Genomic DNA, 24,152 nt, shown 5'->3' with positions numbered 1-24,152 from the left:
GTCATTTGACTTATCCATACCCGTTAGAAATAAATTTCCTAAAGAATTACTTAAAGATCTCCTTCAAAATAGCACCAAGAATTGTTTAGAAACTTTAATAGGCCAACCTATTAAAGACAATTTCTAAATGGTCTTTATTAAAATTTGTCCAAAGAACCTTCAAAAAGAGATGAATTCCATTAACTTGCTCTAGAAGAATACTTATCGGATACACAGAAGTTCTCCAGGAAAATGCAGATAAATTGGGTATTGTAAATGGAGACACTTAGAAATGTGGCTAATTTTCTTTCTTATCCACTGAAGCAAAGACAGGCTCTGAAAAGGACCAGGTACAGGGGTCCATCCCCACAGCCCTGGGCAGATGGACCACTACCACTCGGCTTCACGCTGGCTCATTTACTTAGTGTTTTGCAATCCTTAATGTGCACAGCTGGCAGCTGAATGCAGGTTTGATACTAACAGTTTAGACATCTTTAGATGTAGCAGATGGAAAATTTTACACAAATAAAGTAGGAGAAAGTGTGCAATTAAGTTTTTATCTGCAGTTACATGATGCATCCTCCGTTTTAGTTTAGAACATCACCTTAGTGGGTGGCCATGATCTTTCCTTGTATCCAGGCCCTACCTTCTTGACACCACATTTGATGTTGGCTAAATGCCCATGTACCAAACTTTTGTTTTTGTTGAGTGTGAATGAAATAGGGAATGCAACAATCAGCAAAGGCATACCATCAGTGAGACTGTAGCAGTCCAGTACATTATGGCTACATTCCTTGCTAGTTAAGTCACTATGGTAAAATCCTTGGCAGGATTTTTTTCAATAGTTTATTCATGATGTTCATTATTATGAGTTGTAAAGAGTATGAGAATTTCATTTTTAAAATGTCTTATGGAATGTATCACTTTCTTAGATCTTGTAGACATGCTGTGGAAACCATAACATAAAATATGAGTTACTTACAATAACTAATTTTAATCCCATCTGCTAAGTATGACAACATTAGCATTTCCACTTAATTAAAAACACCCTTAAAGCAGCAATGTTTTAATCACTCCATTTTATTTACTCTCCTCCGGTGTCACTTATAATTGTAACTTTTTATTTTTTAATAATGAGGGATTTTTTTTTTATCCTTGCATCACACAAAAAAGTGCTGTCGATAATTAGCAGTCTTCTGTTATTAGTAGACTCAGGTGTCACAACTGTGTCTCATCCTCATTACAGTAAAAAATTTCACCTATCAGATTCATTATTGCTAGATAATGCGACTGAGAGCCTTTGCAGGCCCTCCAGAAAAGTAATTCAGCCAAGCAAAATTATCAGCTAATTATATTTAGAATCAAAAGCCCAACAACTATTTGCAGATAAATTGTATGAATTGAAGTGAATAGATCTGAATATTAAGATTCATAGATTTAGCAGATGATTTGTTAATTGGAATAAAAAGGTCATTTGCTAGTCATTTTAACAATAGATCAATTGGAACCCTATTTATTATTTAACTGGTAGTGCATAAGAATTGAAATGATGAATAATTGTATTATTGTCATGAGATGATAATTTTCTTCAAAATAACAGAATATGAGAAACTTAGAAGGAATTTTATAAATTTCTTTTAAAATATTGTGGCAAATTTAATATATTTTAAAACACAGTCTTGATATAAATAATGTGTATAATAAGGTTTAGTATTTTAGAGGTCAAAATTATAACCAAAAATGGTGATTTTTTTTTTTTCTTGATGAATTAGAAATATAACCACGAAGAAGATAATTTACAAATAAAAGTTGGAATCCAAATTTGTAAATTTTTTTTCTTCCTAAATCAAATAATGCCATTGCTCTCTCACTGTATTCTAATTAGCAGAGGTTTTTTTGGAAATGGCAGAGTACATGCTCATACGATGACTCAAAATGTAACTTGGCCTGCAATTTTCTTTCGGGGAACAGAACACTCTAATTCAAATCCATTATTAAAAAGCAGATAACGTGCACTTTCTGAAATGCCTGTGACTTCACTCTTTTGATTTTATATAATTATAAGAGAATGTTCATATGTATTTGCTTTTCGATTGGCAAAGCATTTTAAAACTGAGTGTCTTCAGATAAAGTGCATATTTTCTTTTTGTTCATAAAGAATATCCCCAGTTTATGTGCTCAAAACTTTTGTGAATGTTTTATAATGCAGTCACAGTACAGTTTTATAGCTGTGCTTATGATAAGAATTTCTACACATACCCTATTTATGTAAAAAAGAATATTAGATATTAGTTTGGATTTTGAAATTAATCATTGGTAACTAGATCCTGTGCCTTTCCACTGTGTTATCTTGTAACTGCTAGCAGTTCTCAAGCAAAACTTTGAACTCAGTATTTTTCCAAACTTTGCAGCTCAAAGTAAATACTTTTCATTTAAACTAATTTCAGTTATAAAATAGGGAAAACATCACCCACTTAAAAACAGCTTAAATTGCATGTACTTTGTCGCTGTAAATAAACAAGGTAAACATTGACATAACTTCAAACTATTCTTGGGTTGAAAAAAATCTGCAGTTCAAAATAAAATTCTGCCTTTGGTCAACATTTTGGATGCAATTCAAAGTTTCTCATAAAATAAACATATTTTAAAGAGTGTTTTGAATTTCACTGCATAATTCCTAGCCAACAGAAATTACAGTGGTATCTTTAAGGTTTATTATATGTCAGATCAATAGCCATTATGCAGGGCTAACACAGCCATCAAGATGCAATACCTTTCTTGTACTTAACCCTTACCGCTATGACATGAAGAAAAACTTCCTATAGGTAGGTGGTCCTTGGGGAAATCCTCGCACAAAGTGAAACTTTCTTGTTTCTTTGTTTAATAATAACAGTATTCTTTTTGGATAAAATGGAAAATGAGCTGAATTTTGAGTCAAGAAAGCAAAATATTCATTAAGGTAATCTTCATGAGAGTTTTTCAATAAAAGGGGGGAATAGTTCTACATCCTGCCTAATAAGTAACTATTCTGAAGCTTTAGCTTAAAATGAAAATGCCCCATCACAACAGATTGTAAATTTTTTTCTGATGCTTTTAAAAGTGCCTCGATGATTTCTACAGCTACAGTGTTAAAGTATTTGCTATTTTATTTAAACATTTTGGAAACTGAACATTCTGGGGCTTTGCAGCATTATTAAGAAAAGCTGTCCATACTTTACCATGTTGTTACATGTGTTTATCTGCTGATTATAAAATGTGTTAAACAGTATTTTAAAAACAACAAAAAAAAATGCAGAGCTGCGCTTTGATTAATTCAGTGAACAAAACATATGCTGTTGGTTCTGTTCTATGAAATTCATATATGATTAATAAAATCTTTTAAAAGAGCAACTTTGGCTTTTAGGATTGTACTGCCGACCATGTTCTTCATCCCAGTTAACTCTGGGCTCATACTGTTAACTTAGACAAACAAAACCACTTTCTGGCTCTGATGGTAATGTCTTTTTCATATATTTTTATCCTCTTTCTAAAATTTCTTTAGGTTGGAAGCTGTGTATTGTGGTTGTTACCCACTCTGTCCCAAAGATTTGGTTTATCCCGAAATATTTCCAGGTAGCTGCTTTAATGTACTTTCGTCTTTGTTGAGATTTAATACATGATTCATGCTAAATTAGAAAGTTTGAAAATAAACTTAGGCAGGAGCAATTGTTTATTTGGCAAGTCAACATGTTAGTGTTAAGGAAAATTTTATGTGTTTTAATACATTAGAGTAAGCTTATATTTACCATCTGTTCTTTTAAGATAACAAAAAAGCAAGTTTTCAAATAGCATTCTTCATTGTTAGCATACACATCCCATAATGATGGATTTTTATAAGCAGGTCAGTGTTGCTGCAGTTGCTTACAGATTTTTTTTTAATGATATACACAGAGAAAAATTGAGGACTGAAAGTCACACCAAATTATTTCAACAATTGACTAGTTAATAATATGCAACTGTTGTACAGGGTACATACGGCTGTCATACTAGTTCTTTGAAAAAATTTTCATCACTAAATATATCACATATGCATTGTGTTACATTAGAATAATGTATTTTAATCACCCAAAGGAGATGTCTAAACAGCACAACTACACAGTCTTATTTAGCATTAAACATCCTTGTGAGCTGAGGTAACCTTATAAAATCATGCTTAAATAATGTAAAACACGAGGCGGCACAGAGCAATATGCATTTTTAATTAGTAAAGTGACTAATATCAAGTGTGTGCTTTGAGGTTTTTGTTTCATTAAAAATGTATCTGTTTTTCCTGCAGCTGAATATCTGTATTCTACACCTGAACAGCTTTCAAAAAGGCTCCAGAATTTCTGCAAGAGACCAGATATTGTAAGAAAACATCTCTATAAGGTAGTTATTGAGAAGAGATTTATGTGGTATAAATGCCATATTGAAGTACAAAGAAAAATCTTAAAAAAAAAAAAAACATTTAATTAACATACTAATGTTTAAAGGAAACATGCTAGGAAGGGATATTAGTTGTTACACTAACAAGGATTAATTAAACTGGATGCTAGTTGTATTAACCTAGGCCTTATGAAATACGTGCACTTAATGCACGGTACATGCTTTTTTTTTAATTTATTGTTTTCTAAGATGACTGTCCTTTACATTTAGCCCCAAGAGGCTTATAAAAATGAACCTGGATTAATGTAACTCATTAGTTTAAAAGGAAGTAAAGGAAAGATTCTACAATTACACTAATGAGGATAAGCCTTTCCTCCCATCAGAATGAAATCTTCAGTCCTCAAAAATTCAGGTGAATGACATTCATGAAGTTTGGTGTTCATTTTTTTAACTACTTTAAAGATGATTTTCGAAGAATCAAATGTTTCCTTTGTCCAGTTTAGTAAAATTACATAAAAACCCTCAGTTTGTTTAGAATTAGACTGTCAGTATCCTCTCTGAATGACAAAGGCAAAAGGAAAAGAGTTTAAATAGCATCATCATTCAGTTCCCTCATTCATTATCTCTTTTCCCTTGTTTGAATCAAGAATTTTACATTGTTGAACTAACAACACAAAGAGACCCTACTAAAAGTCTAAGTAATTGAACTGGGATAAATCTGCTTTATGAGTTTTGAAGGTGGCTCTAAGCCATAAGTAATATACCTTTTTATATTCTTTGAATGTAGCAACTTAATTTTACATAAATCCAGTATAGTTTACAATCTAGCAGTTTTATAATCCAGCATATTTTAATTTTCCTGTGTTAATATATAACCTTCCTACATGAAATACAGTTCGCTGCCTTTTTTCTCTCCTTTCCCTTGTCATGGCCTAAAATACATATTTACATAGTGATACATCAAAACGTGACTCTGTTTCTGCAGGAAACAGTTAAACTTCAAGAAAAAGGGAGAGAACCAAAAATGCAATTTAACACCCAATTTCAAGCTCATTATCTTTCATTGTCTATTAACTTGGCAATGGTTCAGAAGGTAGCTCATAATAGTTTAAAATGCTGACTGAACAGTTCCAGGCTTCAGTATTACTCCTTCAGTCAATACGATTGTATCGTATACATGGGAAGCTTCAAAGAGAAAACAGACTTCCAAGGTTTACATCCAGATTTCCTAATTTTGAAAGTTCAGTCGTGGTCTTGTTTGTGTAAAATATTAATTTAGTAGTTTCCCACGTGACAGACTATCAAAATGTGCAGATTATGAAAGTGAAGAAATAGAATAATATGTATTAATACAAATGGATTCATTTTCTACATATGACACAAAGCTATTTTCAATGAGTTTACCGTTGAATTATTGATTTTTTTTTTCCTTCTGGTGAATTTTGGGGCAATATTTTTTTTCAGTTTTATTGAGATATAATTCACATACTGCACTGTATAAGTTTAAGGTGTGCAGCGTAATGACAGACATATATCGTGAAATGGTTACCACCGCAAGTTTTAGTTATCACCCATCACCACATATCGGTACAAAAAAAGGGGCAGGGAGGAATGTTTTTACCTTGTGATGAAAATGGTGAAGCATTTATAATTGTATTTCCACCATCAAAATTTATCCGTTTTTAATTTGGCTTCCAGGTAGGCCTTATTATCCCTGTTATTTCGCATCTGCAAATCTTTAACCATTTCAAAAATTACTGCAACAGGTTGCTTTTAGTTACAATAAAAAACAGATCTCCAGTTGAAATATTTTAATACGGCTATTGCCGTAACATAGCTATAATTATTTATTTTACCAACAACTTCTGGAAAAACTTTGAAAGAATGTCAGCTTAGTGGTATGCTGTTAATATACCAAATTGTTCCTCCTATAGCTTAAAAGATAGCCTATACATTAAATGTTTTTTCATGTTACTATGGTTTACATATATTTTTAGTCCACGCATCCTAAAATGGTCCAGCTCAAAGTTTTATAAATTAGTGTTTCATGCATAAGCATTTATAAGAATTTATATATATAATTCCTATTACATACTTTTTACCATGGATTTTTTTTTCTTATAAATCTATTATACACTTTAATAATGTCCTCATTCATAGATTTTGATGACATTATATCCAAAAATTAATCTCAAAAATTAATAAATTAGTCCAAGAAATAGAAGTAATCAAGAGCTTTATAATGCAATTGTTAGGACAAACTGGTAAAAATCACAGGAAGGACCACAGATCTAGTTGGGTTGTTGTAATAAGATTTAGAGCTAAAACAGAAAAAGAATGCCTGCTAAAACTTTATAATTAAGATATAATAAGTTACACTATTTTTTTACCTTATGTTTTATAAATATACACATATCAGGTAACATTTGCCCTCACTAAATACCAGAGAATTATTTCCCCCAAGGCAGCTTTTTGCCTACTTCTCTTATGCAATGGAAGAGACTTTTGTGTATACTATAAAGAGAGTGTTGGGGGGTTTTTTTAGATTTGTTCCCTTGGACAGTGCTGTTTTGCTTTTAAAAACATATGCTTCTAAGATCTAAAAGGATAGAATGTCACTGAATTCTTTAATTTGCTCCTTTTACATTTTTACACCTTACTCTCTTTTTCTGTTGTTAAAAGTTTACATTTTAAAATCATCTCAACTACTTATCATGTAGAGTTCACTTTAGGATAGGATTTTTCATATGGATTCACACTTAGAAATTTAATGACTAGAATAAGGCTACTAACACTTGGCTCTCTTCTCACATGAGACATTATACTTTCAATATGAGTGAGAGTTTGGAGGCTATAACTTGAAGCAGGATTTGAAACAGAATGCTAGTAACTGAAAAGCAGAAACAGAATTTGATACTTTTTTTTTCTTAAAGTGACTCTTTCTACTACAGAACTCTGTGCCCATGACTTCTCACCTGAAATGGTTTCAGACTTGAAATGTTTAAATTCCTCACGTGCGTGCAAGTGTGTTCCCTTTCTCTCTCCCTCTCTCTTGCTCTCTCTGTCTCACACACACACACACACACACGCATGCACACACACACATTTTTCTTAAAATATTTAAAGAAATACATGCAGAAATTGTTTCTTAATTATTTTAAAAACCATGTTCTGAATTTTTAAAAATCTAAAACCATTTCTTAAAAAGTTTGCCACTAGGCTCAACCGTTGATTGCAGCTTTCTTGCACTTTCAGGACGCGTCCTTTTCTAAGTAGGTTAGACCCATTAGCCAAACACTTGCCACACAGATAAAGTAGGTTTCACTTCATCTGGAATAGGGAGCTCTTTGATGACTCCTAAACCAAAGTTGAACACAAGATTCGAGAAGTAATCATAAAGTAATCAGCCAAGGATTAACTTCTTACAGTAACATCAGGCTTCCTTTTACAACCGAAGTTAAGTCTAATACCGGGAAGTTGTAATTTTTGGCTCATTTTGACTATGGGAATTTACTTCCTGAAAGTTCCCAACAATTATTTGAGATCAGTACTTTATGCTTTTAGAGAAACTTTGATCATTATATTTTAAAATGCTTTAGAAGAAAATTTATGTTCACCCCCTTGTTACCGGTATTGAAAATAGCAAAAGAGTACCAGTGGGGCAGTTGTATAAAATATATACCGCCCAGACTAACAGAATAGATTTTCATTCCCACCCTATTTTTTCATTTAGTTTTATTTACAAATTGAGAGCTATTCTGTGTGGGGAAAAAAAAAAGAGATGCCATTCTTCCTTTGCTTTACGAGGGTAAACTGTAGTTTCTTAAGTTTTTTCAGACGATAGCAGCTGATTTTTATTTTGTTCTCCTCTTCAAGTTCTTCAACATTCCAGAAACCTTTATAACCTGCTGTTATTTGGAGGAGAGGGCAATTTTCAGATTTCTGCCTAAAAGTGATTCCAAACAATGATTAAGCTTATAATTCAGACTCAGTGCCCAGAAAAGCCATTTGTGGTTTTGTCTTAATTATATCAGGCTATATCTCCCCGAACCACAGCCAAGCCACTTTTAAGGTTCCTTCAAGAGACTGGTCACTTTATAGCCCCCTTTTAATTTGAGTTTCTACTCTAGATGTGAATAAGGTGGTACTCACTAGTATGAACACGCCTCCAAAGTCATTACTTTTTCCTTAAAAATGAACACTTAAAAGCTCGTGATGTTTTTAGAACTTCTAAAATCTCTCATTTGCACCAGCACAATGTAAGGCAAATTCTCAGTCTCGATCTCTCTCCCTCCCTCCCCACTAGTCTTCCCTCGCTCTTTCTTCACGTCTTTCCTTGATTTTGTTTTGGCTTGGTTTTTCCTTGATTTGTTTAAGTAAAATAAAAGCAAAAACTCTTTAGCACAATAGATATACTCGGGGTGATTAAGATCAGTTCGAGGTTTTGGCTGCTTCTTTTTCTCTGCTACTAATTTGTAGCCTGGCTGTAGGTGAACTTCTTGGCCTCTATATGATTCATCTGTAAACTTGGAAGAATTCTTTTTTTCTTAATTCTTAATAGCATTTTCCCCCTGAGGCCCTGCTATAATGAAATAATGAATATAAACCCGTTTGTAAACTTGAAGTGCTTTATAAATTCCATGTAACAGTAATGGCATTTCTCTTGTGCCTTCACCACTTAAAAGTAAAATTCACATCCGCAAAAACATGTATTAAGAGTGTTGTGTATCTTATGTTTATAAAAGTTAAAAGTTGGATGATAAACTTCTAATAGCTGTCATCCATAACATAAACCAGGAAATATGTGTGCAGTCGAATGTACCCATTTGCAAAAAAAAGGGGGTAGGCAGCTTTCCCCAATGATTGGAAATACAGTTACACTTTAAACCAATCAGAAACTGGGATTTCCTGAGGTGATGAAACTCGAGAACCATTTACTTGGTGGCTTTTTGAAGTCTAATTGATGTAAATTATGCAAATTTGCAATATGAATTTTCAGCATGCTTTAGTCTTTCGGGTCGTTAATGCTTCCTCATTGCTTTCTCTTCTCTCCCTCCCCCTTACAGGGTGAAATAGCTCCTTTTTCTTGGGCAGCCCTACACGGTAAATTCAGGTCTCTGCTTACAGCAGAACCTAGGGAAGATTTGTGACAGATGGGGCTAAGTCACAAACTTGCAGCCTAAGGCAGAATCTGTAGAACTTTCCAGAGTGTGCCCATATTTACCTGATCAGAGAGAAAAGAAAATCTGCAGAGGAAGCTGAGCCTGGCTGCTTGTCATAGCTGACACAGAGCCATCTGCCACAAACCTGTGGCAGCTTCAGATCTCCAATCCCTGCCACCACCCCAACTCAAATTAAATACAGATTCCTAGAGACGTTATGATGGTTACACATGTCCTCGGCATCACATGGAGGAGACTGCTCAAAAAAAATATGTGGCCTGTTGTATAACCGCACTCATGTATCCCATATGTGGTGCCACATTGAATTTCCGGTTGAATCCGTTTTTATCCTTTGTACTGGATGACATGGTGCCTGAATTCTTTCTTTTTGCCGACACGATGGCAGCCAAACTACAGCTTCAAACACTCTCACTTGGCTGGGTTTCTACCTAGGTTGCCAGGTTATCATCGGAGCCTTCTTGTGTCCTCAAAGGGCCACAGGGTCTGAAAGGAGGACCAGAGTGCTCCCAACTAATTGGGCAGCCGTCTCGGAAATGTTTGTGGGCAAAGGGCTGCTTTAGCACTTTTCTTTTAGCAAATTAATGACTCCCTGGCACAGGGGTTTTTAAGTGAAGGTATTAATAAGGGGTCTGGCAGGTATTCCCATGATTCACAGAGTTACATTTGCATTTAATTTATCTTAAAGAAAGTTGCAAGATAAACAGCTGTAATTCAGACAAACATGGGAAATACACTAAGTGGGGCCATCTCAGCCATAAAATGAACACTGAGATACTTGTTTTAATTTTTTTCCAGGGATAAAAATAGAGAAATTAGAATACTTCTAACAAAACCAGTAATTTTGATATAAATATCCATCAAAAGTATTTGCATCCAGCTACAAATATAATCTTTTCAAGATAAATCACTTATGATTCCAATAGTCAAGCTGCTCTATTTGTTGATGTCAAGATGTTTTGAACGGCTAGATTGTAAAATAAATTTTTAATAAAGTGCCCACTGCAATTTTTAATTAACATATCTCATTTCAGTGTAAGTGTGTACATCTATCTGTATGTTTCTCGCTGAACACTCTCCTTGTGTCAGAGACAACGAATACAATTGTTTCTTTTCCGGATGAACAAGGATCTGTTTTGCAAATGTTGGTAAGATATTATGACATTTCCAAGATTTTCTTTGCATTCTGGAAAGCAGGAGGTAAACATTTGTAGTCATTAAGGTAGAGTCTGTTGATAAACCATCTTCTGTTTACTGGCAGGTAAATTGTAACTTTCCTAGCTTTTGAAATGAATAACTTCTATAAGCTGTAGAGTGAGGAGCAGCCAGGGAGAGGGGGATAGACAAGGGCCAAGCCTGGCTCTCTGGCTTTTAGAAGGGTTGAGTGGTCTAGCAGGCATCCGAGATAGAGCGGGCACTGGTTCAAAAGTCTAGTCGGGCCCCATTGCACAGGTAGCAAAAGCGTAAGCAGGAAATAGATCAAGGTCAGGGGGCCAGAGAGAGCCCTCTGGATAGAGGCAGACTTGCAGATCAGAGAAAGCAGCAGTTCAAGGCCCACGAGGTCAGGGAATTTAAAAGCAGGAAGAGTAAGAAGCAGAAACAACAAGCTCTGTCTTTGCACACCGTGAGAGCCATATGTGTGATGGACATCACAGCACTAGCTTTGAGTCCTCCTCCCCCTTCTGAGAAGGCACTGAACAAATTACCCCCAACCCATAAACAAAGAGCTCGGGAATTATTTGAGAAGTCCCTTCTGGTCTGAGACTGTGGAACTCGGAATCTATCAGTTATGCTCCTTTTGAGTGCAAAAGTTAAGATATAAATATGCCTAAGAGGTCCTTAGACTATTCTCCTGAGCAGGGTTTATCATCTAAAGAGATGCTTCAGTCAGAAATGTGCCATGTCGTAGATGATGTCTCTCAAAATAATATTATATGCTCACGGCCAAGAAACAGTGCTTAGTTTACTATGTTTTACTATCCTGCAAATAATGAGCTCACATTTTATAGTGAACAAGATATTATATGCACAACTATCCATATATGTTTTTCTCACTAAGTGATGGGAAAACAACATGAATTACTGTTCAGATAGTGCATCCAAAACATTTAAATATTTGCCTGATTTTGGCAAACAAAATATTGCAAGTTACCTGTGTATGGAGATTTTTTTTCTACACCCATAAACTCAAATCAAATTTTGTCTTTAGCTGTGCCCAGCATTACTTCTGGAATAAAAATTTACATTAAAGTGGTCACTTCTTAAAACTATGCTGTTGGATTTGGTATTAGTGCAAATAAGCAATAAAAAGTTTTGTAAATGTGTAATTCTTAACATTTGAAAAGATAACTGTATCTGTGTATGTATGTGCGTGTATGCTTCTCAACAGCCATGACATGGTGGCATGGAGGGTTATTAAGTAAGTTATCCCATATTTTGTTGAAGTCAGAGGATAATCAACGGTACAAGTTGACTCTTTATTTCCTGTTTCCCTTACTTTTCACTAAAGAGAGCAAACAGTCCCATTATTTCTTAGTTTTAGTACGGTTGTTGAAAAAAAAAATTTTTTTTTTGAGCATTCAATTCTGTTCCTTTTATTCTTTTTAAATTAATCATTAAACCAATTTTAATCTTAAATGTCTTTAAAAGCCTGCCCATTATCAACCTTGATACAATGTCCAGAATGCTTGTCCTGAATTTACCGAATCTGTGTTTCTGGCTAGGTGTTTCTATAATAAATAGAAGAGCATCTAGTTCTTAACTTACTCATTTATACCAGGTTAATCAGGAAGAGGTCAAAAGACCTCTCCCCAAATGCTCCTGGTTTAACAAGCATCCTTCAAATACGGTTGGGTTTAAATGCCCTGCTCTAGCTCTCAGTTCTTCAGACATGCCACATAAAGATGGCAGCACAATCAGTAAGTCAGTGGAAACTCAGCCATAGAGGACTGCACAAATTCATTTCAACACCTTGAAATGCATCTGGAAGCAAAGATTTCATTTTATGTTGAAGGTGTTAATTATATTTGATATTTTTAAAAGTAAAATCTGTTTTTGAGAAAGCATCTGCTACCCAGAAATACTATGAGCTGCAAAAAAATTTTCATTTACGTCTCAAGATACTTTCTGTGGGTGATAGAATCAGTTTTCAAATGACAGTCCATGCTATCTTTTAATGTTGACATATTCTATGAGACATATTCATATTCTTCTATTGACTATTGACAAGTATCACCCTGAGTGCCTTTCTGTTTCAGTGGAAAGCTGGAGAACATGTTTCATTTTAAAACTTGAATTCAGATACAGGACAACTGATGCTTCAATAATGTGCCCTCCGTTCAAAATTATTCATTAAGATGTAATTGGGAAAGTTTAAAAATATGCAACAATTCTACATGATGCTCAAAGACATGTACATATGTGATTAAAGTATAACAAAAAACATGAGAATTAACACCAAATTTACAATAATGATTAAGTCAGAGGAGTGATGGTGGGAAGACCAGACATGTAACTGGGAGAGGCGTGCTTACTGTACAGTTAATCTTAAGCTGGGTCATAGCACACAAAGGCTTATTTCTACCCTTTATGACTTTTTACATGTCTTAAATGTTTTTATTGGATATACCTTTTGATAGGAGCTATAGATACTCTGGTTACCATGTATAATATAAGAGCTCTAAATACTTTGCTACCGCACCATTCTTAACATTTCTCGACTCTAAACTACTGATGGAGTCAGAAAACCATTTTCCTCCAGACAGTGAAAGAAACTGCCCTAACCGCCAGTTTTGCATGAGAAGAGTTTCCTCTGCTTACCTGGAGCCAAGGACTTAACCTTGACCCTGAAACAAACCATACCTAGGAAGAAAGTTAAACTTGACTGTCTGTGGGTTCCTTTTTCCTGGGGCTGCTGATCACCATTTCTAACTAATGCCTGTGGCGTTATAAATATAAGATGGAAAACAATAGCTCAATAAACTCCCTTTTGAAGAGGAAAGAGAGGAAGATGTAGGAAGTTGTTATATCAGCCGGTCTTTTTTTATCTTGAAAAATTCAGAGCTCTGTGGTAGGGCACAGAGCTGTCTGAGCTGCTAACCGCTCTGCCCACTTCCTGTACTGTTACCTGTCCCCTTTCCTCTTTAAGACACAAGACTTTCGTTGCCATGAAAGGAGTCCTCCTAGTATCTTTAGGATGCCCTAGCTGCATGTGAGTTACGTATGACTTCAGGATCCCCACTCATCCTCTGGCCCATTTCCCTAAATTGGAATTTGGGGTCAGTACCTTCAGGGGTCCTCCCATCACTTATCACCACCTTAGTGATTCCTTATTCTCTCCCATATCTCTGTGGTAATGACTTTCAACCCTAGGACAGGTTCATCGTTGAAACTGATACAAAGAATTGATGTTTCCTGAGAGATAATCTAAAATGTTTACTGTCCTATCAGTTACTGCATTTAAATAGCAGACCTAAGATGGAGTGCTAGAAGATGTGATTTCTACTAGAAATACTTTTGTAACACTTTTCTCAAGAATTTGAAGTCCTTTATATTTGAAAATGTAATGTTTTGTCATCATTTCACAAGTGAGAAAATTAAGGCATCGTATTAAGGCTTATTTAAGAGCCAGACTGCCTTATAGAAACAGAAGGACGTTTTGTCTAAGTCTTTCCCTGCATGGGATAGTGTCATTGTCACCTACCTGTCTTTCAGGAAGCACGAAGTTCAGTGTTCGTGACTCACTGGGAACCCCTGGTTCCCTACTATTTCTCCCCTCACCACGTAGGAGAGTGCAAAGGGCAGCAGGGTGTGGCCCACGCAGTTGGTTATAGAAGGCGAACGAGAGGCCCTGTGGTGTTGCCGATATTAAGTGTTTTTATTTTTTTAATGTTTTTTAAATTTTATTTATTTATTTTTATACAGCAGGTTCTTATTAGTTATCTATTTTATACATATTAGTGTATATATGTCAATCCCAATCTCCCAATTCATCCCACCATTAAGTGTTTTTATTATGACCATTATTATGCCTATAGGGAGTCTTTGGGTCTCTACATCCATCCCAGGCCCCTGCCACTCCCTGTGGTCTTACACCCTGGTGGACTTATACATCACATAACTTTCCTGGCCCTGCTGGTAAGCATTTATTTTGTAATGTCTCCATTTTAGCTGTGGGGAAACTGAGGGCTGAGGTGAGGTTGAGTTGCCCTGGGTCCCATGGTGGTAGAGGTGGGTCTAGAACTCAGCCTCTTTCAGGCGGTTGCGGTCAATTCAACTGGTCAAGACCATCCCTTAAAGGAGGGGAAGAGGAACATATCTGGCTGTCCATCTTTTCCCCCTTCCCTCCTTCTCCTGCTTCTCAGGATACTATCAGAAGAAATATAGATGAAGATGTTGCTAGTACCTGACTGTAGATTTATTTCATGTTCCTCCTGGCCTGGCTGCACTTGTAGTCTAAGTAACCATGAGAAGAGGAATGCAAAAGGATTGATTCCTGGTCCTAAAATCTCAGACTTTGCGGTACCTGTGATGTTTCTGAACAGCTGAGTCTTCTTTATTGCCTTTTGCATCATACAAGGAGAAGTTGCCTATCAAATAGATAGAAGGCTGGCCCTTTATCCAAAAGGCAGCCCCCATGATCTCGCCCGGTGCAAGGGGCCTAGGGCAGAGGGAGCAGGTGGCATCAGTGGCAGAAGCACCTTTGTGCAACATAGGGCCTGCTTCCTCTCATCCCAGATAGTAACCCAGAAATTACATCCTGAAACTTATTTCCCTAGAAAGAAAAGGAAGGGGAGGGAACTTAAAAAGGAGATACTTCTAATATGGTATTAGACTGTAATTCATAGGGAAATTTATGCCTGAGATATGAATTTCTGAAAATAGGGTTTTTTTTAAAAAGGGAAACACTGACACATCCTTAATTATAGAGTAATAAATACCAATGGTATATTATCTTCTGATATTTCCTTACACAGATATCAAAGCATGCAGCTGTTTTTGAAAACTGATAATCAAGTACAATATAAATATATTACATCTTGAGCTTACAGCACACCCTTCAACTAAGCAGCCTCATGGAGCACTTAACAGTGAGAAACAGAGCTCCTTAGAGTAGAAACCTAACTGAACAAATTAGCCTTGAATTGTAACTTAAGAATCATAGTCAAACCAAAACGCCTGGCCTTGCCAGGAAAGGCATTCCAAAGGCAAAGAGCACGCCAAGTAAAAAGGCTTTGCTTCAGGATTATGGAGGCAGTTCTCAAAAGCCAGCACAACTTAATGATCAATCAGAAAAATACAGAGCAGTAACTTCACAACCGAAGGATGCATAAAAATTGTACAAAGCATTAATAGTGGAATGGGGAGGGAGAATGGGATTTTAACAGAAAGTATTAAGGTCTTAGAAAACTATATTTATTGCTTTCCGTCCTGGCAGCAAAAAGAAAGAAAGAGAGACAAACGTGGTCAAAGAAAAGTACGTGGACAAATGCGGGGGGTAGGAAAGGAAATGAAGGTTAAACAAGGCCAATATGATTCAGAATGAAAGGGAGGGAGGAGAATCTAAGGAGCCAGCTGCGTTCCTAAATGTTACATTAAGAAGAGCTGAAATTGAGAGGGGGAGGTCTGGGTATTCTACTAAGTGGATTAATGTCTTCTTCCTGGGGTGTCTGAAGTTGCAGAGTTTAATTTATTTGGTACAGGATTTTATTGTGAAATTCTTAACGGGGGTGGGGGATACATAGGGACAATTATAAACACTTAGAAAGTAGAAAAGGGGAACATGTAATGCTTTTCATAAATCTAACTATAATAAACATAGGGTTTGAAGCTATGGACACAGGTAAATGGTCAAAAAATATTTAGTCCATAATAGTAGAACTTAAAGGAAATGTAGACAAAACTTAAAAGACCAAAAAAAAAAAAAAATTAATAACCACATAGATGTGTGAAGCCAAGGATTTTGAGTGACTTAGGGGCTAGTTTTATTGCCGCTCTCCTTTCTCCACCCATTTAAAAAAAATAAATCATAACTCTGGCATTTAGAAACCTAGTCATGAACATCATTTAGTAATATAAACTCAATCCTGTGCTGTTCTTTGGTGGGTGGTAAAAACACGAACAAAACTGGCCTAAAACGACAGCAGGATGATCCTTTCAAAACACTGGAAAGCTATAGGGAAAGAAAAACTCCTAATTTGCTCTTTCACCTTTATTTTACTGAAGGAGAAAGTCAAAATGTGGAGTGGGTGTGGCTAAATCAGACTAGATGCTGAGGGAGATTTTAAAAGATTTTCCAAAATATGTACCAGAAGGGGGGAGGGCTTGCAACTTAGTGTGATTTATAGCAATTTATTAATCTGCTCATCTACTACCACATCTGGGGAAGGTGGCAAATAAGGAAGGCTCTCTGCCTTCTGCAGTGGAAGAGACTAGAGCAGAAATTTTAACTGTGTTCCCGGAGTGTAATGCTGCTGTCATCTGGCTGGTAACCAGTCCACAAACTTACTCGTTCAGGCATTTGTCTGGCCAATAACGTAAGAATCATTTAAACTGAAAATATGGATCAGGATGTATATAAGAATTACTGATATGCAGCTATTAATCTTGAATGCAAATAGCATTATTTGGGGTGTGGGCAAATCAGTTAACTGGAACCACATGGAAAAGCACTTCGAATTTTTTTTTAATGCTGTGGGGAAAATGGCACTGCTGGAGAAGTTACAAATAAAAGACAGGAAAATATCTACAAAGAGAAAGGGTGGTAAAATGACTAAGCAAGGTGGTCTTGTTGCCTCCAACCTGCTGCATCAATTGTATCAGTAAACACATTACTAACAAAGAGCCAAATTCCTCTATTTCTCAAGCTGACCCAGCAGCAAGAAGAAGAAAACACAGAAAAGTGCAATGCCTGGTGCCTCAGGGTGACCCTCAAAGGTCATGTCTCTAATTTGTGTTAGAAATTGAGGGCACAGAACTAGAGGTTTGTGATGGTCACAGAGTGGACTTCGGCTTCCGAACACTTTTCTACCCCCTGTGAAGAATTTAGGACGTCATGGAGTTGAACTGGCGTCTTAAATCCCAGGGACACGGTGGAAATTGTTTTGTGATCATAATGAATTAAGAGAAAGGGCATAAACGCATACATCTCTCCTTTTTCCTCCAGAGCCCAGAACCATGAGGGACCTTGTGCTCTCTGGTGCTTGCAGCTATGTTCCCTGGCTTTCAGTCGGCTTGGCTTTTCCTCTGTATTTCTAATGCTGTGATATCAGGCCAGAAAAAAATGGAATCTACAAAATTGCAAATTGCAAAACAAAATGTGCGAGTGTGTGTGCGCGCGCGCGCGTGCGTGCGCGAGGTAGCGCACTTAAGATAATGAATTGCAACACTATAAGCACCAAATATTAAAACTTAAAAATGTGTAAGTAATGAAGTTTTTAGGAAGCAAAATCTACTCGGAGTATTTATAGTCCTTTTTTTTTTTTCTGTAAGAGGTTCCCCAGACTGCTGGGTGCATCATCAAACTGTCCTCCTACTCGGCGAGGAGCGAGGAGCGAGCAGCTGCGATTTGGCCCAAGGCACCACCTACCCAAAGTCACTACCAAATGTATTTTACATTTCCACTGTTAATAAAAGGGGGGGGGGGCGAGAAAAGGCCTTTTCCCCCCCAGCATTCTGTGTTTCCTTTTGTCGCTGCCGTCAGCTGACACATGGAAAATGTGGTGCACGGTTTCGCTTGCCTTTGATCTGTAATTAAGGATTCCTTGTCTGGGGCTGGCTACCTCTTGCTCCTTGCCTCCCTGCCTCTCAAGTCTTCCGCCTTCGGTCGGGTTTGGCCCCGCGCCGCAGGCTGGGGGCTCGGGTGGCCCGACTGGGCCGCTGGCAGAGGGGCGGCGGCGGGGCGCGGGGGCCTCGGCCGGAAGAAGCGCTCGCCTGCCCGAAAGCGCGCGCCCCGGCGCCCGCCCCGAGCCCCGAGCCCCGAACGTCGGGGCAGCGGCGCCGGAGCCTCCGAGAGCGCGAAGGGCTGGCCGAGGGTCCGGCGGGTCCAGGGCCTGCGGGCGCTCGCCGCGCGCCCTCTCCCCGGGGCCGATGAGCCCGAGCTCCGGTCCGCGGCGGCGCTCGCCCTCAATGCCCCGCTCGATCCCGGCCAAAGCGCGTGGAGGTAGTTGTACACCTCTCCCGGCGAGAGAAAACGGGACGCAGGGGGACGTCGAGGTCACGGAGTCCTCACCGAGCCCCCTCGGCGGCGCTTGAGCCCAGAACCGAGAGCCAGAGGAGCCCCGAGGCCGCGGGGCGCGTCCCAGGCGGCGGGGCCGAGCGAGCCCCGGGCGACCGCCGCGCTCGCGCTCACAACTCGCTCGGACTCCCGGGCAAAGCCGCGCCGGCACGCGTACGCCGGCGCGCGCACAGCCCGACACGCGCACACTGTCACGCACACACGCGGGCACGCACCCCGGCACGCGCGCACCGACACTCACATGCTGACACACGCACACGTGGCGGATGGCCCAGTGCTACCCTGGCTCCCTCGCGCCGGGCTTGACTGGTCCCCCTCCGCACCTCCGGGAAGGCGGCGTAGCCCTGGCGGGCAGAACTCTTCTCTGTTCGTCTAAGTATTTTATTGTACTTGGTTCCTTGAGTCGGCCAGTCTCATACCTCAGTGAGAGAATCCGACGAAGATGAAGCAAAAAGAATGATTTCTCTCCCCGCTGTCCTTTTTAAAAAATGTAACTTAAGCAAAAACAGAGATGGGAGTAGGGATGGGCTCGGGAACTCTCCAGGCAGGGATTCTGGCTATTAATTTTAAAATACTCCTCTTCGAATCTCTCATATATTCAGACTTGTGATTTCAACCCCACTGCCAGCCCTCAGGTCGCCTTTCTTTTCACTTCATACCTGTGTTTTGGATTGCAAACTGTTTCTCCTCCTGACCATCAATTGTTTATTTAGGAGGCGCAAAGAGGCTGGGGGACAGAGGTTAAGCAGTGTTTGGGTAGGAGAATATTTAGAAGCGCCACATTGATTTCCAAAAAAACGTGGGAAAACGTTTAATCTCATTTTGAGGCATCTATGTTTTTAAAAGGGCCTCCTTCCTGCTAGTATTACTATTTATCATGAGGTATTTATTTGCATATACACATTTAAAACTGTATGTTTAAGAGAAAAATGCCTTTTGTTCTTGGATTCAGCAGAGCCCTTTCCTTTTCTGTCCATCTAAGTTGTAGCATACTTTCCTCTCTTTCCCACCAATAGAGATTGTAGGCTAAAGTGGTGCACTCCAGTGACCGAATATAAGAAACCTTAGCCTGGAGTGTTGGTGACCATCGCTGGCATCTATCACTCAAGATTTTACCCCCTCTGGTTTGAAATGGTCCTCAAACTGTAGACCTGAACGTAGAGGTTGGTTGATTGTTTGTTTAAAATGTGAGAAGAGCAGTCCAGGAGTAAACCGAGGTAGGGGAAGGTGGCCTACCTAAGCCCAGCCTTGGAAGCTAGAACAAGAACACTTGGGAAGTGCACTGAGAAGAGAATGTCTCTAAACAATGATAATCAGGGCTTTCAAAAACCATAAAACGGATTGAAATATCTGATTCATTATTTATTCATCCCAGGACAGCTTTGCAAATCTGAGAATAGTGTGTTTGAAAACCGAGTGCCTTCTATTTTGTACATCAACTCAGCAGATGTGTCTCCCTTCCAAAATGTGGCCAAAGGGTTAAAACTGTAATTTTAGAAAGGAATCTCAGTAAATGACCTTAAGATCTGATACATTTCCTTTTCTTTCTGGCAATAATATCCCCCAAAGAAAAAAATACATACTTATTGATATAATGATAATGTTTCTCATTCTGAGTAGAAGTGTCAGAATGATTCCCGTTTGTGGAAGTGTTTTCAAAACTGCGAGTACACTTTCACTACTATGAGAGCTGATGAGCCAATGAAGGGGAACTTCTTTTAACTCCATAATAGCAGGTTATACAGTAAATGAACAATGATGGTCAAATAGCCAATTATGGTGTAAATATCCGTTGTTTACAGAGAGGTGTTAAATGAGCCTTTGGAGTACAAAGGATTAGACCCATCTAAGCTACCATTTGTTCTTCAACCCATTATGTCTTCCCTTAGAAAGGCCAGTGCCGTTGTAGGTAATATGCACACAGAGCATACTTCTCTGTGTTGATTTTAGTTTGCTTTATTTCAATGCACACTGTTGTTTACTTTTTAAAATTTAAATAAATGTCAGCATTGTATAATTTCTATGTTAACAAAGCAGTGAGCAAAATCCCTTGTATGTTTATAAAATATTATTGTTTAATTCACATAGTTTAGAAATTCCAAATGTTGAGAATAGGAAGGAGGCCAAATACCATCTGTTTATAACTATGATGCATCGTAATATGTGTACTTTTAAAAGGAGTTTGGTCAATCATGCCACTAATTTATCTGCTCGGAATATGTTGAAGATTTAAAATGTAATTTACAGGATTACTTTTAGTGCGTTGCATCCAACTGTGAGTTGTAAAGAAATCGGTCTCTTCTGTTTTTCTCAAATTAATCATGTAACAACCCCAATTAATGGGGGCTGTTAAATGTGTCGCTTTTTGCTTAGCTCCAGAATTCTTCTAACTTTGGCTCAGTCTACGTTCTTGATGTTGATAAAAACTCCAAGGACAAATGAAACAAAACACTCCTAGCTGTGTCTTTCTGCCAGGAGATAGTCACTTAGAATGGGAGGCAGGGTATGATAGCTAATAATTAGCTAGCATCAGCTCTGAGAAATTACCTGTGAAATACCCTTTGGTACTGGGTTGAAAAACAACATTTGACATTCTCTGTTTTAAAATAGTACATGCTTGTCCCCAAGATTTCTGATTTAACTTACCTTTTATTTCAAATGCATCTAAATGCATACCATGAAACAAAGGGAGTACATTTACTTGCAATAGATGAGCAGGTTTGGGATTTTATTTTTAAGTTACAAACTCAAGTTTAGTGTGAAATTCCTTGCTTTGCAAACTGGAGAAATTCGGCAACAGGGCCTTCAATTCAGGGCAGACATAGTGTCGAAGTCCAGTGGTGGCTTTAGGGTCTCCCATCAGGGGGTCTCTTTCTCAAGAAGGAGGAACTAAAAACTCTCATGTCCTGAAAAAGGTTTGGAAAATGTGATAAAAAACATTGATAAGCAAATGATAGTTCCTAGATTGATTTTTAGCAAGGTCGAATCAGTAGAAAGCTACGCCTTGAAATGCTTTTATAGACAAATACCCGCAGAAATATCAAAACACTCTCCCAGTCACTGGTGGGTGTTATGGGTCCTTTACTTCTCAGTTTTTTCAACGGGCGCTGTGTACAGCGGCTTCTTTGTCCATTAAGCAATATCTGTTTTCTCAAACATTTTAGTTTTAGCAGCTTCCTCTAAAATTCTATCAACCTAGATTATTTACTTACACATAATTAAGAACATTAAGAGTCCCTTTTCCAAGTAAACAAGCTGAACTATATATACTTTTTAAAAAATCTAATTGTGACATTTTTTAAATCTGGATTTTTTTCCTTTCTGGTCTGATTTTTTTCCCCATAAAATGAACCCACTGGGTCTTTATGTTATAGAGATATGCTCAGGCTTGGTTTCCTTTGAGTTACAATAGGAAAATGCCAGACCCCTTTTTTCCCTAAGTAATTGCTGAAGTGTAGAGAGTAGAAGAGAGAGTACAAAACAGAAAGAAATGTGAGGGATACAGAAGAAAGAAATTGGAGAAGGTGGAGGGGAAGGGAGATGAGAGAAGCAAAAGATGTAACTGGGATAAAAGAAGCCTATCAAACAAAGCTTTCAAAATTTCTTTGACTGGCATAAGACATATTAAAATCATCATCATTTCCAAATAAAACCTAGATTGTTGCATTGAGATATTAAACAGCCATGGGAAACTCTTAAGTGAACTTTGATTGATACTTGTGGACCAGCTTTTCCATTCAAGCCCAACTTTTTTTTTTGGCTGAACCCAGGCCCTCGGCAGTGAGAACACAGAGTCCTAACCACTGAACTGCCAGGGAATTCCATCAAGCCTAACATTTTTAAGAGAAACTTATATTAGATATCCGTATCCTCACTAGGAGGTGGGGAAGGAGGAGTAGAGACATTCTCTGCTTTTAAAGCATTTATGATATAGAAGTAAGCCATACATACACAAAATAAGACTATGTATAATGCATTGTTATATGTTACCTACTGTCGGGGTAAAAATAAAGAAGATTTTAAATAGAGGAATTATTCAGACATGCTTTCCTTCAGAGTACCTTGGCTAGCAGTTAAATTCTAAACCAGTTAAGCAAGTCTTTAAATGTATAAACCCTTTGGAATCCCTAAGTCTAATAAATTGCAGTAGACATATAATTGAGATTGAAATTGGCATGTAGGTGTGCATTTCATGTTTCCTTTGGAGCTGACTTAGTACCATGGCAACAAGCCACATATGCACATAAGTCGTTGTATAGTCATGCTATCTTGACGACCAAAATCACTTTATAAAATATACTTTAATAAGTTACTACAGAGCCTTGAAGTTAAGCCATATAATTTAACCAATACTCAGTGGGCATTTCTAGGTATCATATATAAATTGGGTAAATGATAAAAAGAAAAGCATTAAGAATAAGAAAATGTATGGGGAAACTATTTGCTTCTTCCAATTAATCTAAAACACGCCAGAAGGTTTTCTCATTTTGTTTTTTATGAAGAATTACTGACCCAAAGAAAAGTCAAATGAGGACTACAACTAAACAATAAAAGCAACAATAACAACAACAAATAAAAACATTGCTTTTTTTAGGAGAGAAATATGAAAAGTAGTAAATTTATCCATTTTAAGAATTAAAAAGAAAAAGACATAAAATTTAATACACACAGTAAATAATAAATATTCTTCTAGTTTCATATGATGGCTAATTAAGAAAAAAAGCCCATGTGGAAAATTTGGAAGAGAGACAAATATAACAAGGTAATTAACTCTTTGCTCCTTCAGCCTTAAAGGAGAAAGAGCAGAGTGAGAATTCTTAAGTTTGGACCTGCAGCAACCTCAGAGATCAAATCTGCCTCTGCAAGAGGAATAGAAGGATTCTAGTAGCGCTGCATCTCAAGTCAAGTCTTGTTGTTGGCCCCGCTCTGACCTTGGCACCCCAAAGTCTCAGTCCCAGGGTTCTTTTCTCTTTGATTGAATTCCTGCCTTTTATCACAGACAGTCAGCAGCTTCGTTCTCATGGACCTTCAGCGATGGAATTCACTATCTGGTATTCGTTCTCTTACATTTGGGTCGTCCTTGATAGTTGAGGATGTACTTTTTCATCCATCATCTAATTTAGTCTTGCTAATACCCTTCTGATATAGGTAAACCATAGCTTTAATCCCAGACTTCAGAAGCAACTCAAAATCGTACTGCTAGTACATTGCAGAGTTGGGATTAGAAGCCATATCACACGGTGCCTGGTTTCCCCCTTTTCTTCAGACTGGACTTCATACTTTGTTCTTCATTTAAATTATGGGCGTTAAGAATCAATTACAATCACTGCCTTTGTATTGGGTGGTGAGAAGAA

The 24,152-nt window shown here is 37.7% G+C and overlaps 1 protein-coding gene across 18 annotated transcripts in view; it reads left to right on the top strand.

The window, feature by feature from the left end:
• Nucleotides 1-24,152, top strand: part of GTDC1 (glycosyltransferase like domain containing 1) — a 533,399-nt gene that overhangs the window by 413,601 nt on the left and 95,646 nt on the right. For 15 of the 18 annotated variants that reach the window (XM_061183730.1, XM_061183712.1, XM_061183697.1 and 12 more), the window contains 3 exons: nt 3,521-3,591; nt 4,295-4,386; nt 10,598-10,711. In XM_061183730.1, coding sequence (XP_061039713.1) covers nt 3,521-3,591; nt 4,295-4,386; nt 10,598-10,711 — 277 coding nt within the window. Of the gene's footprint in view, nt 1-3,520; nt 3,592-4,294; nt 4,387-9,449; nt 10,439-10,597; nt 10,712-24,152 lie in introns of those variants that run through there. The other 3 variants (XM_061183771.1, XM_061183766.1, XM_061183719.1) reach the window with 3 other exon arrangements.

Source organism: Eubalaena glacialis, chromosome 1, assembly GCF_028564815.1.
Source record: "Eubalaena glacialis isolate mEubGla1 chromosome 1, mEubGla1.1.hap2.+ XY, whole genome shotgun sequence".
In the NCBI taxonomy this organism is placed as follows: domain Eukaryota; kingdom Metazoa; phylum Chordata; class Mammalia; order Artiodactyla; family Balaenidae; genus Eubalaena; species Eubalaena glacialis.
This window is presented reverse-complemented; position numbering and strand designations above follow the sequence as displayed.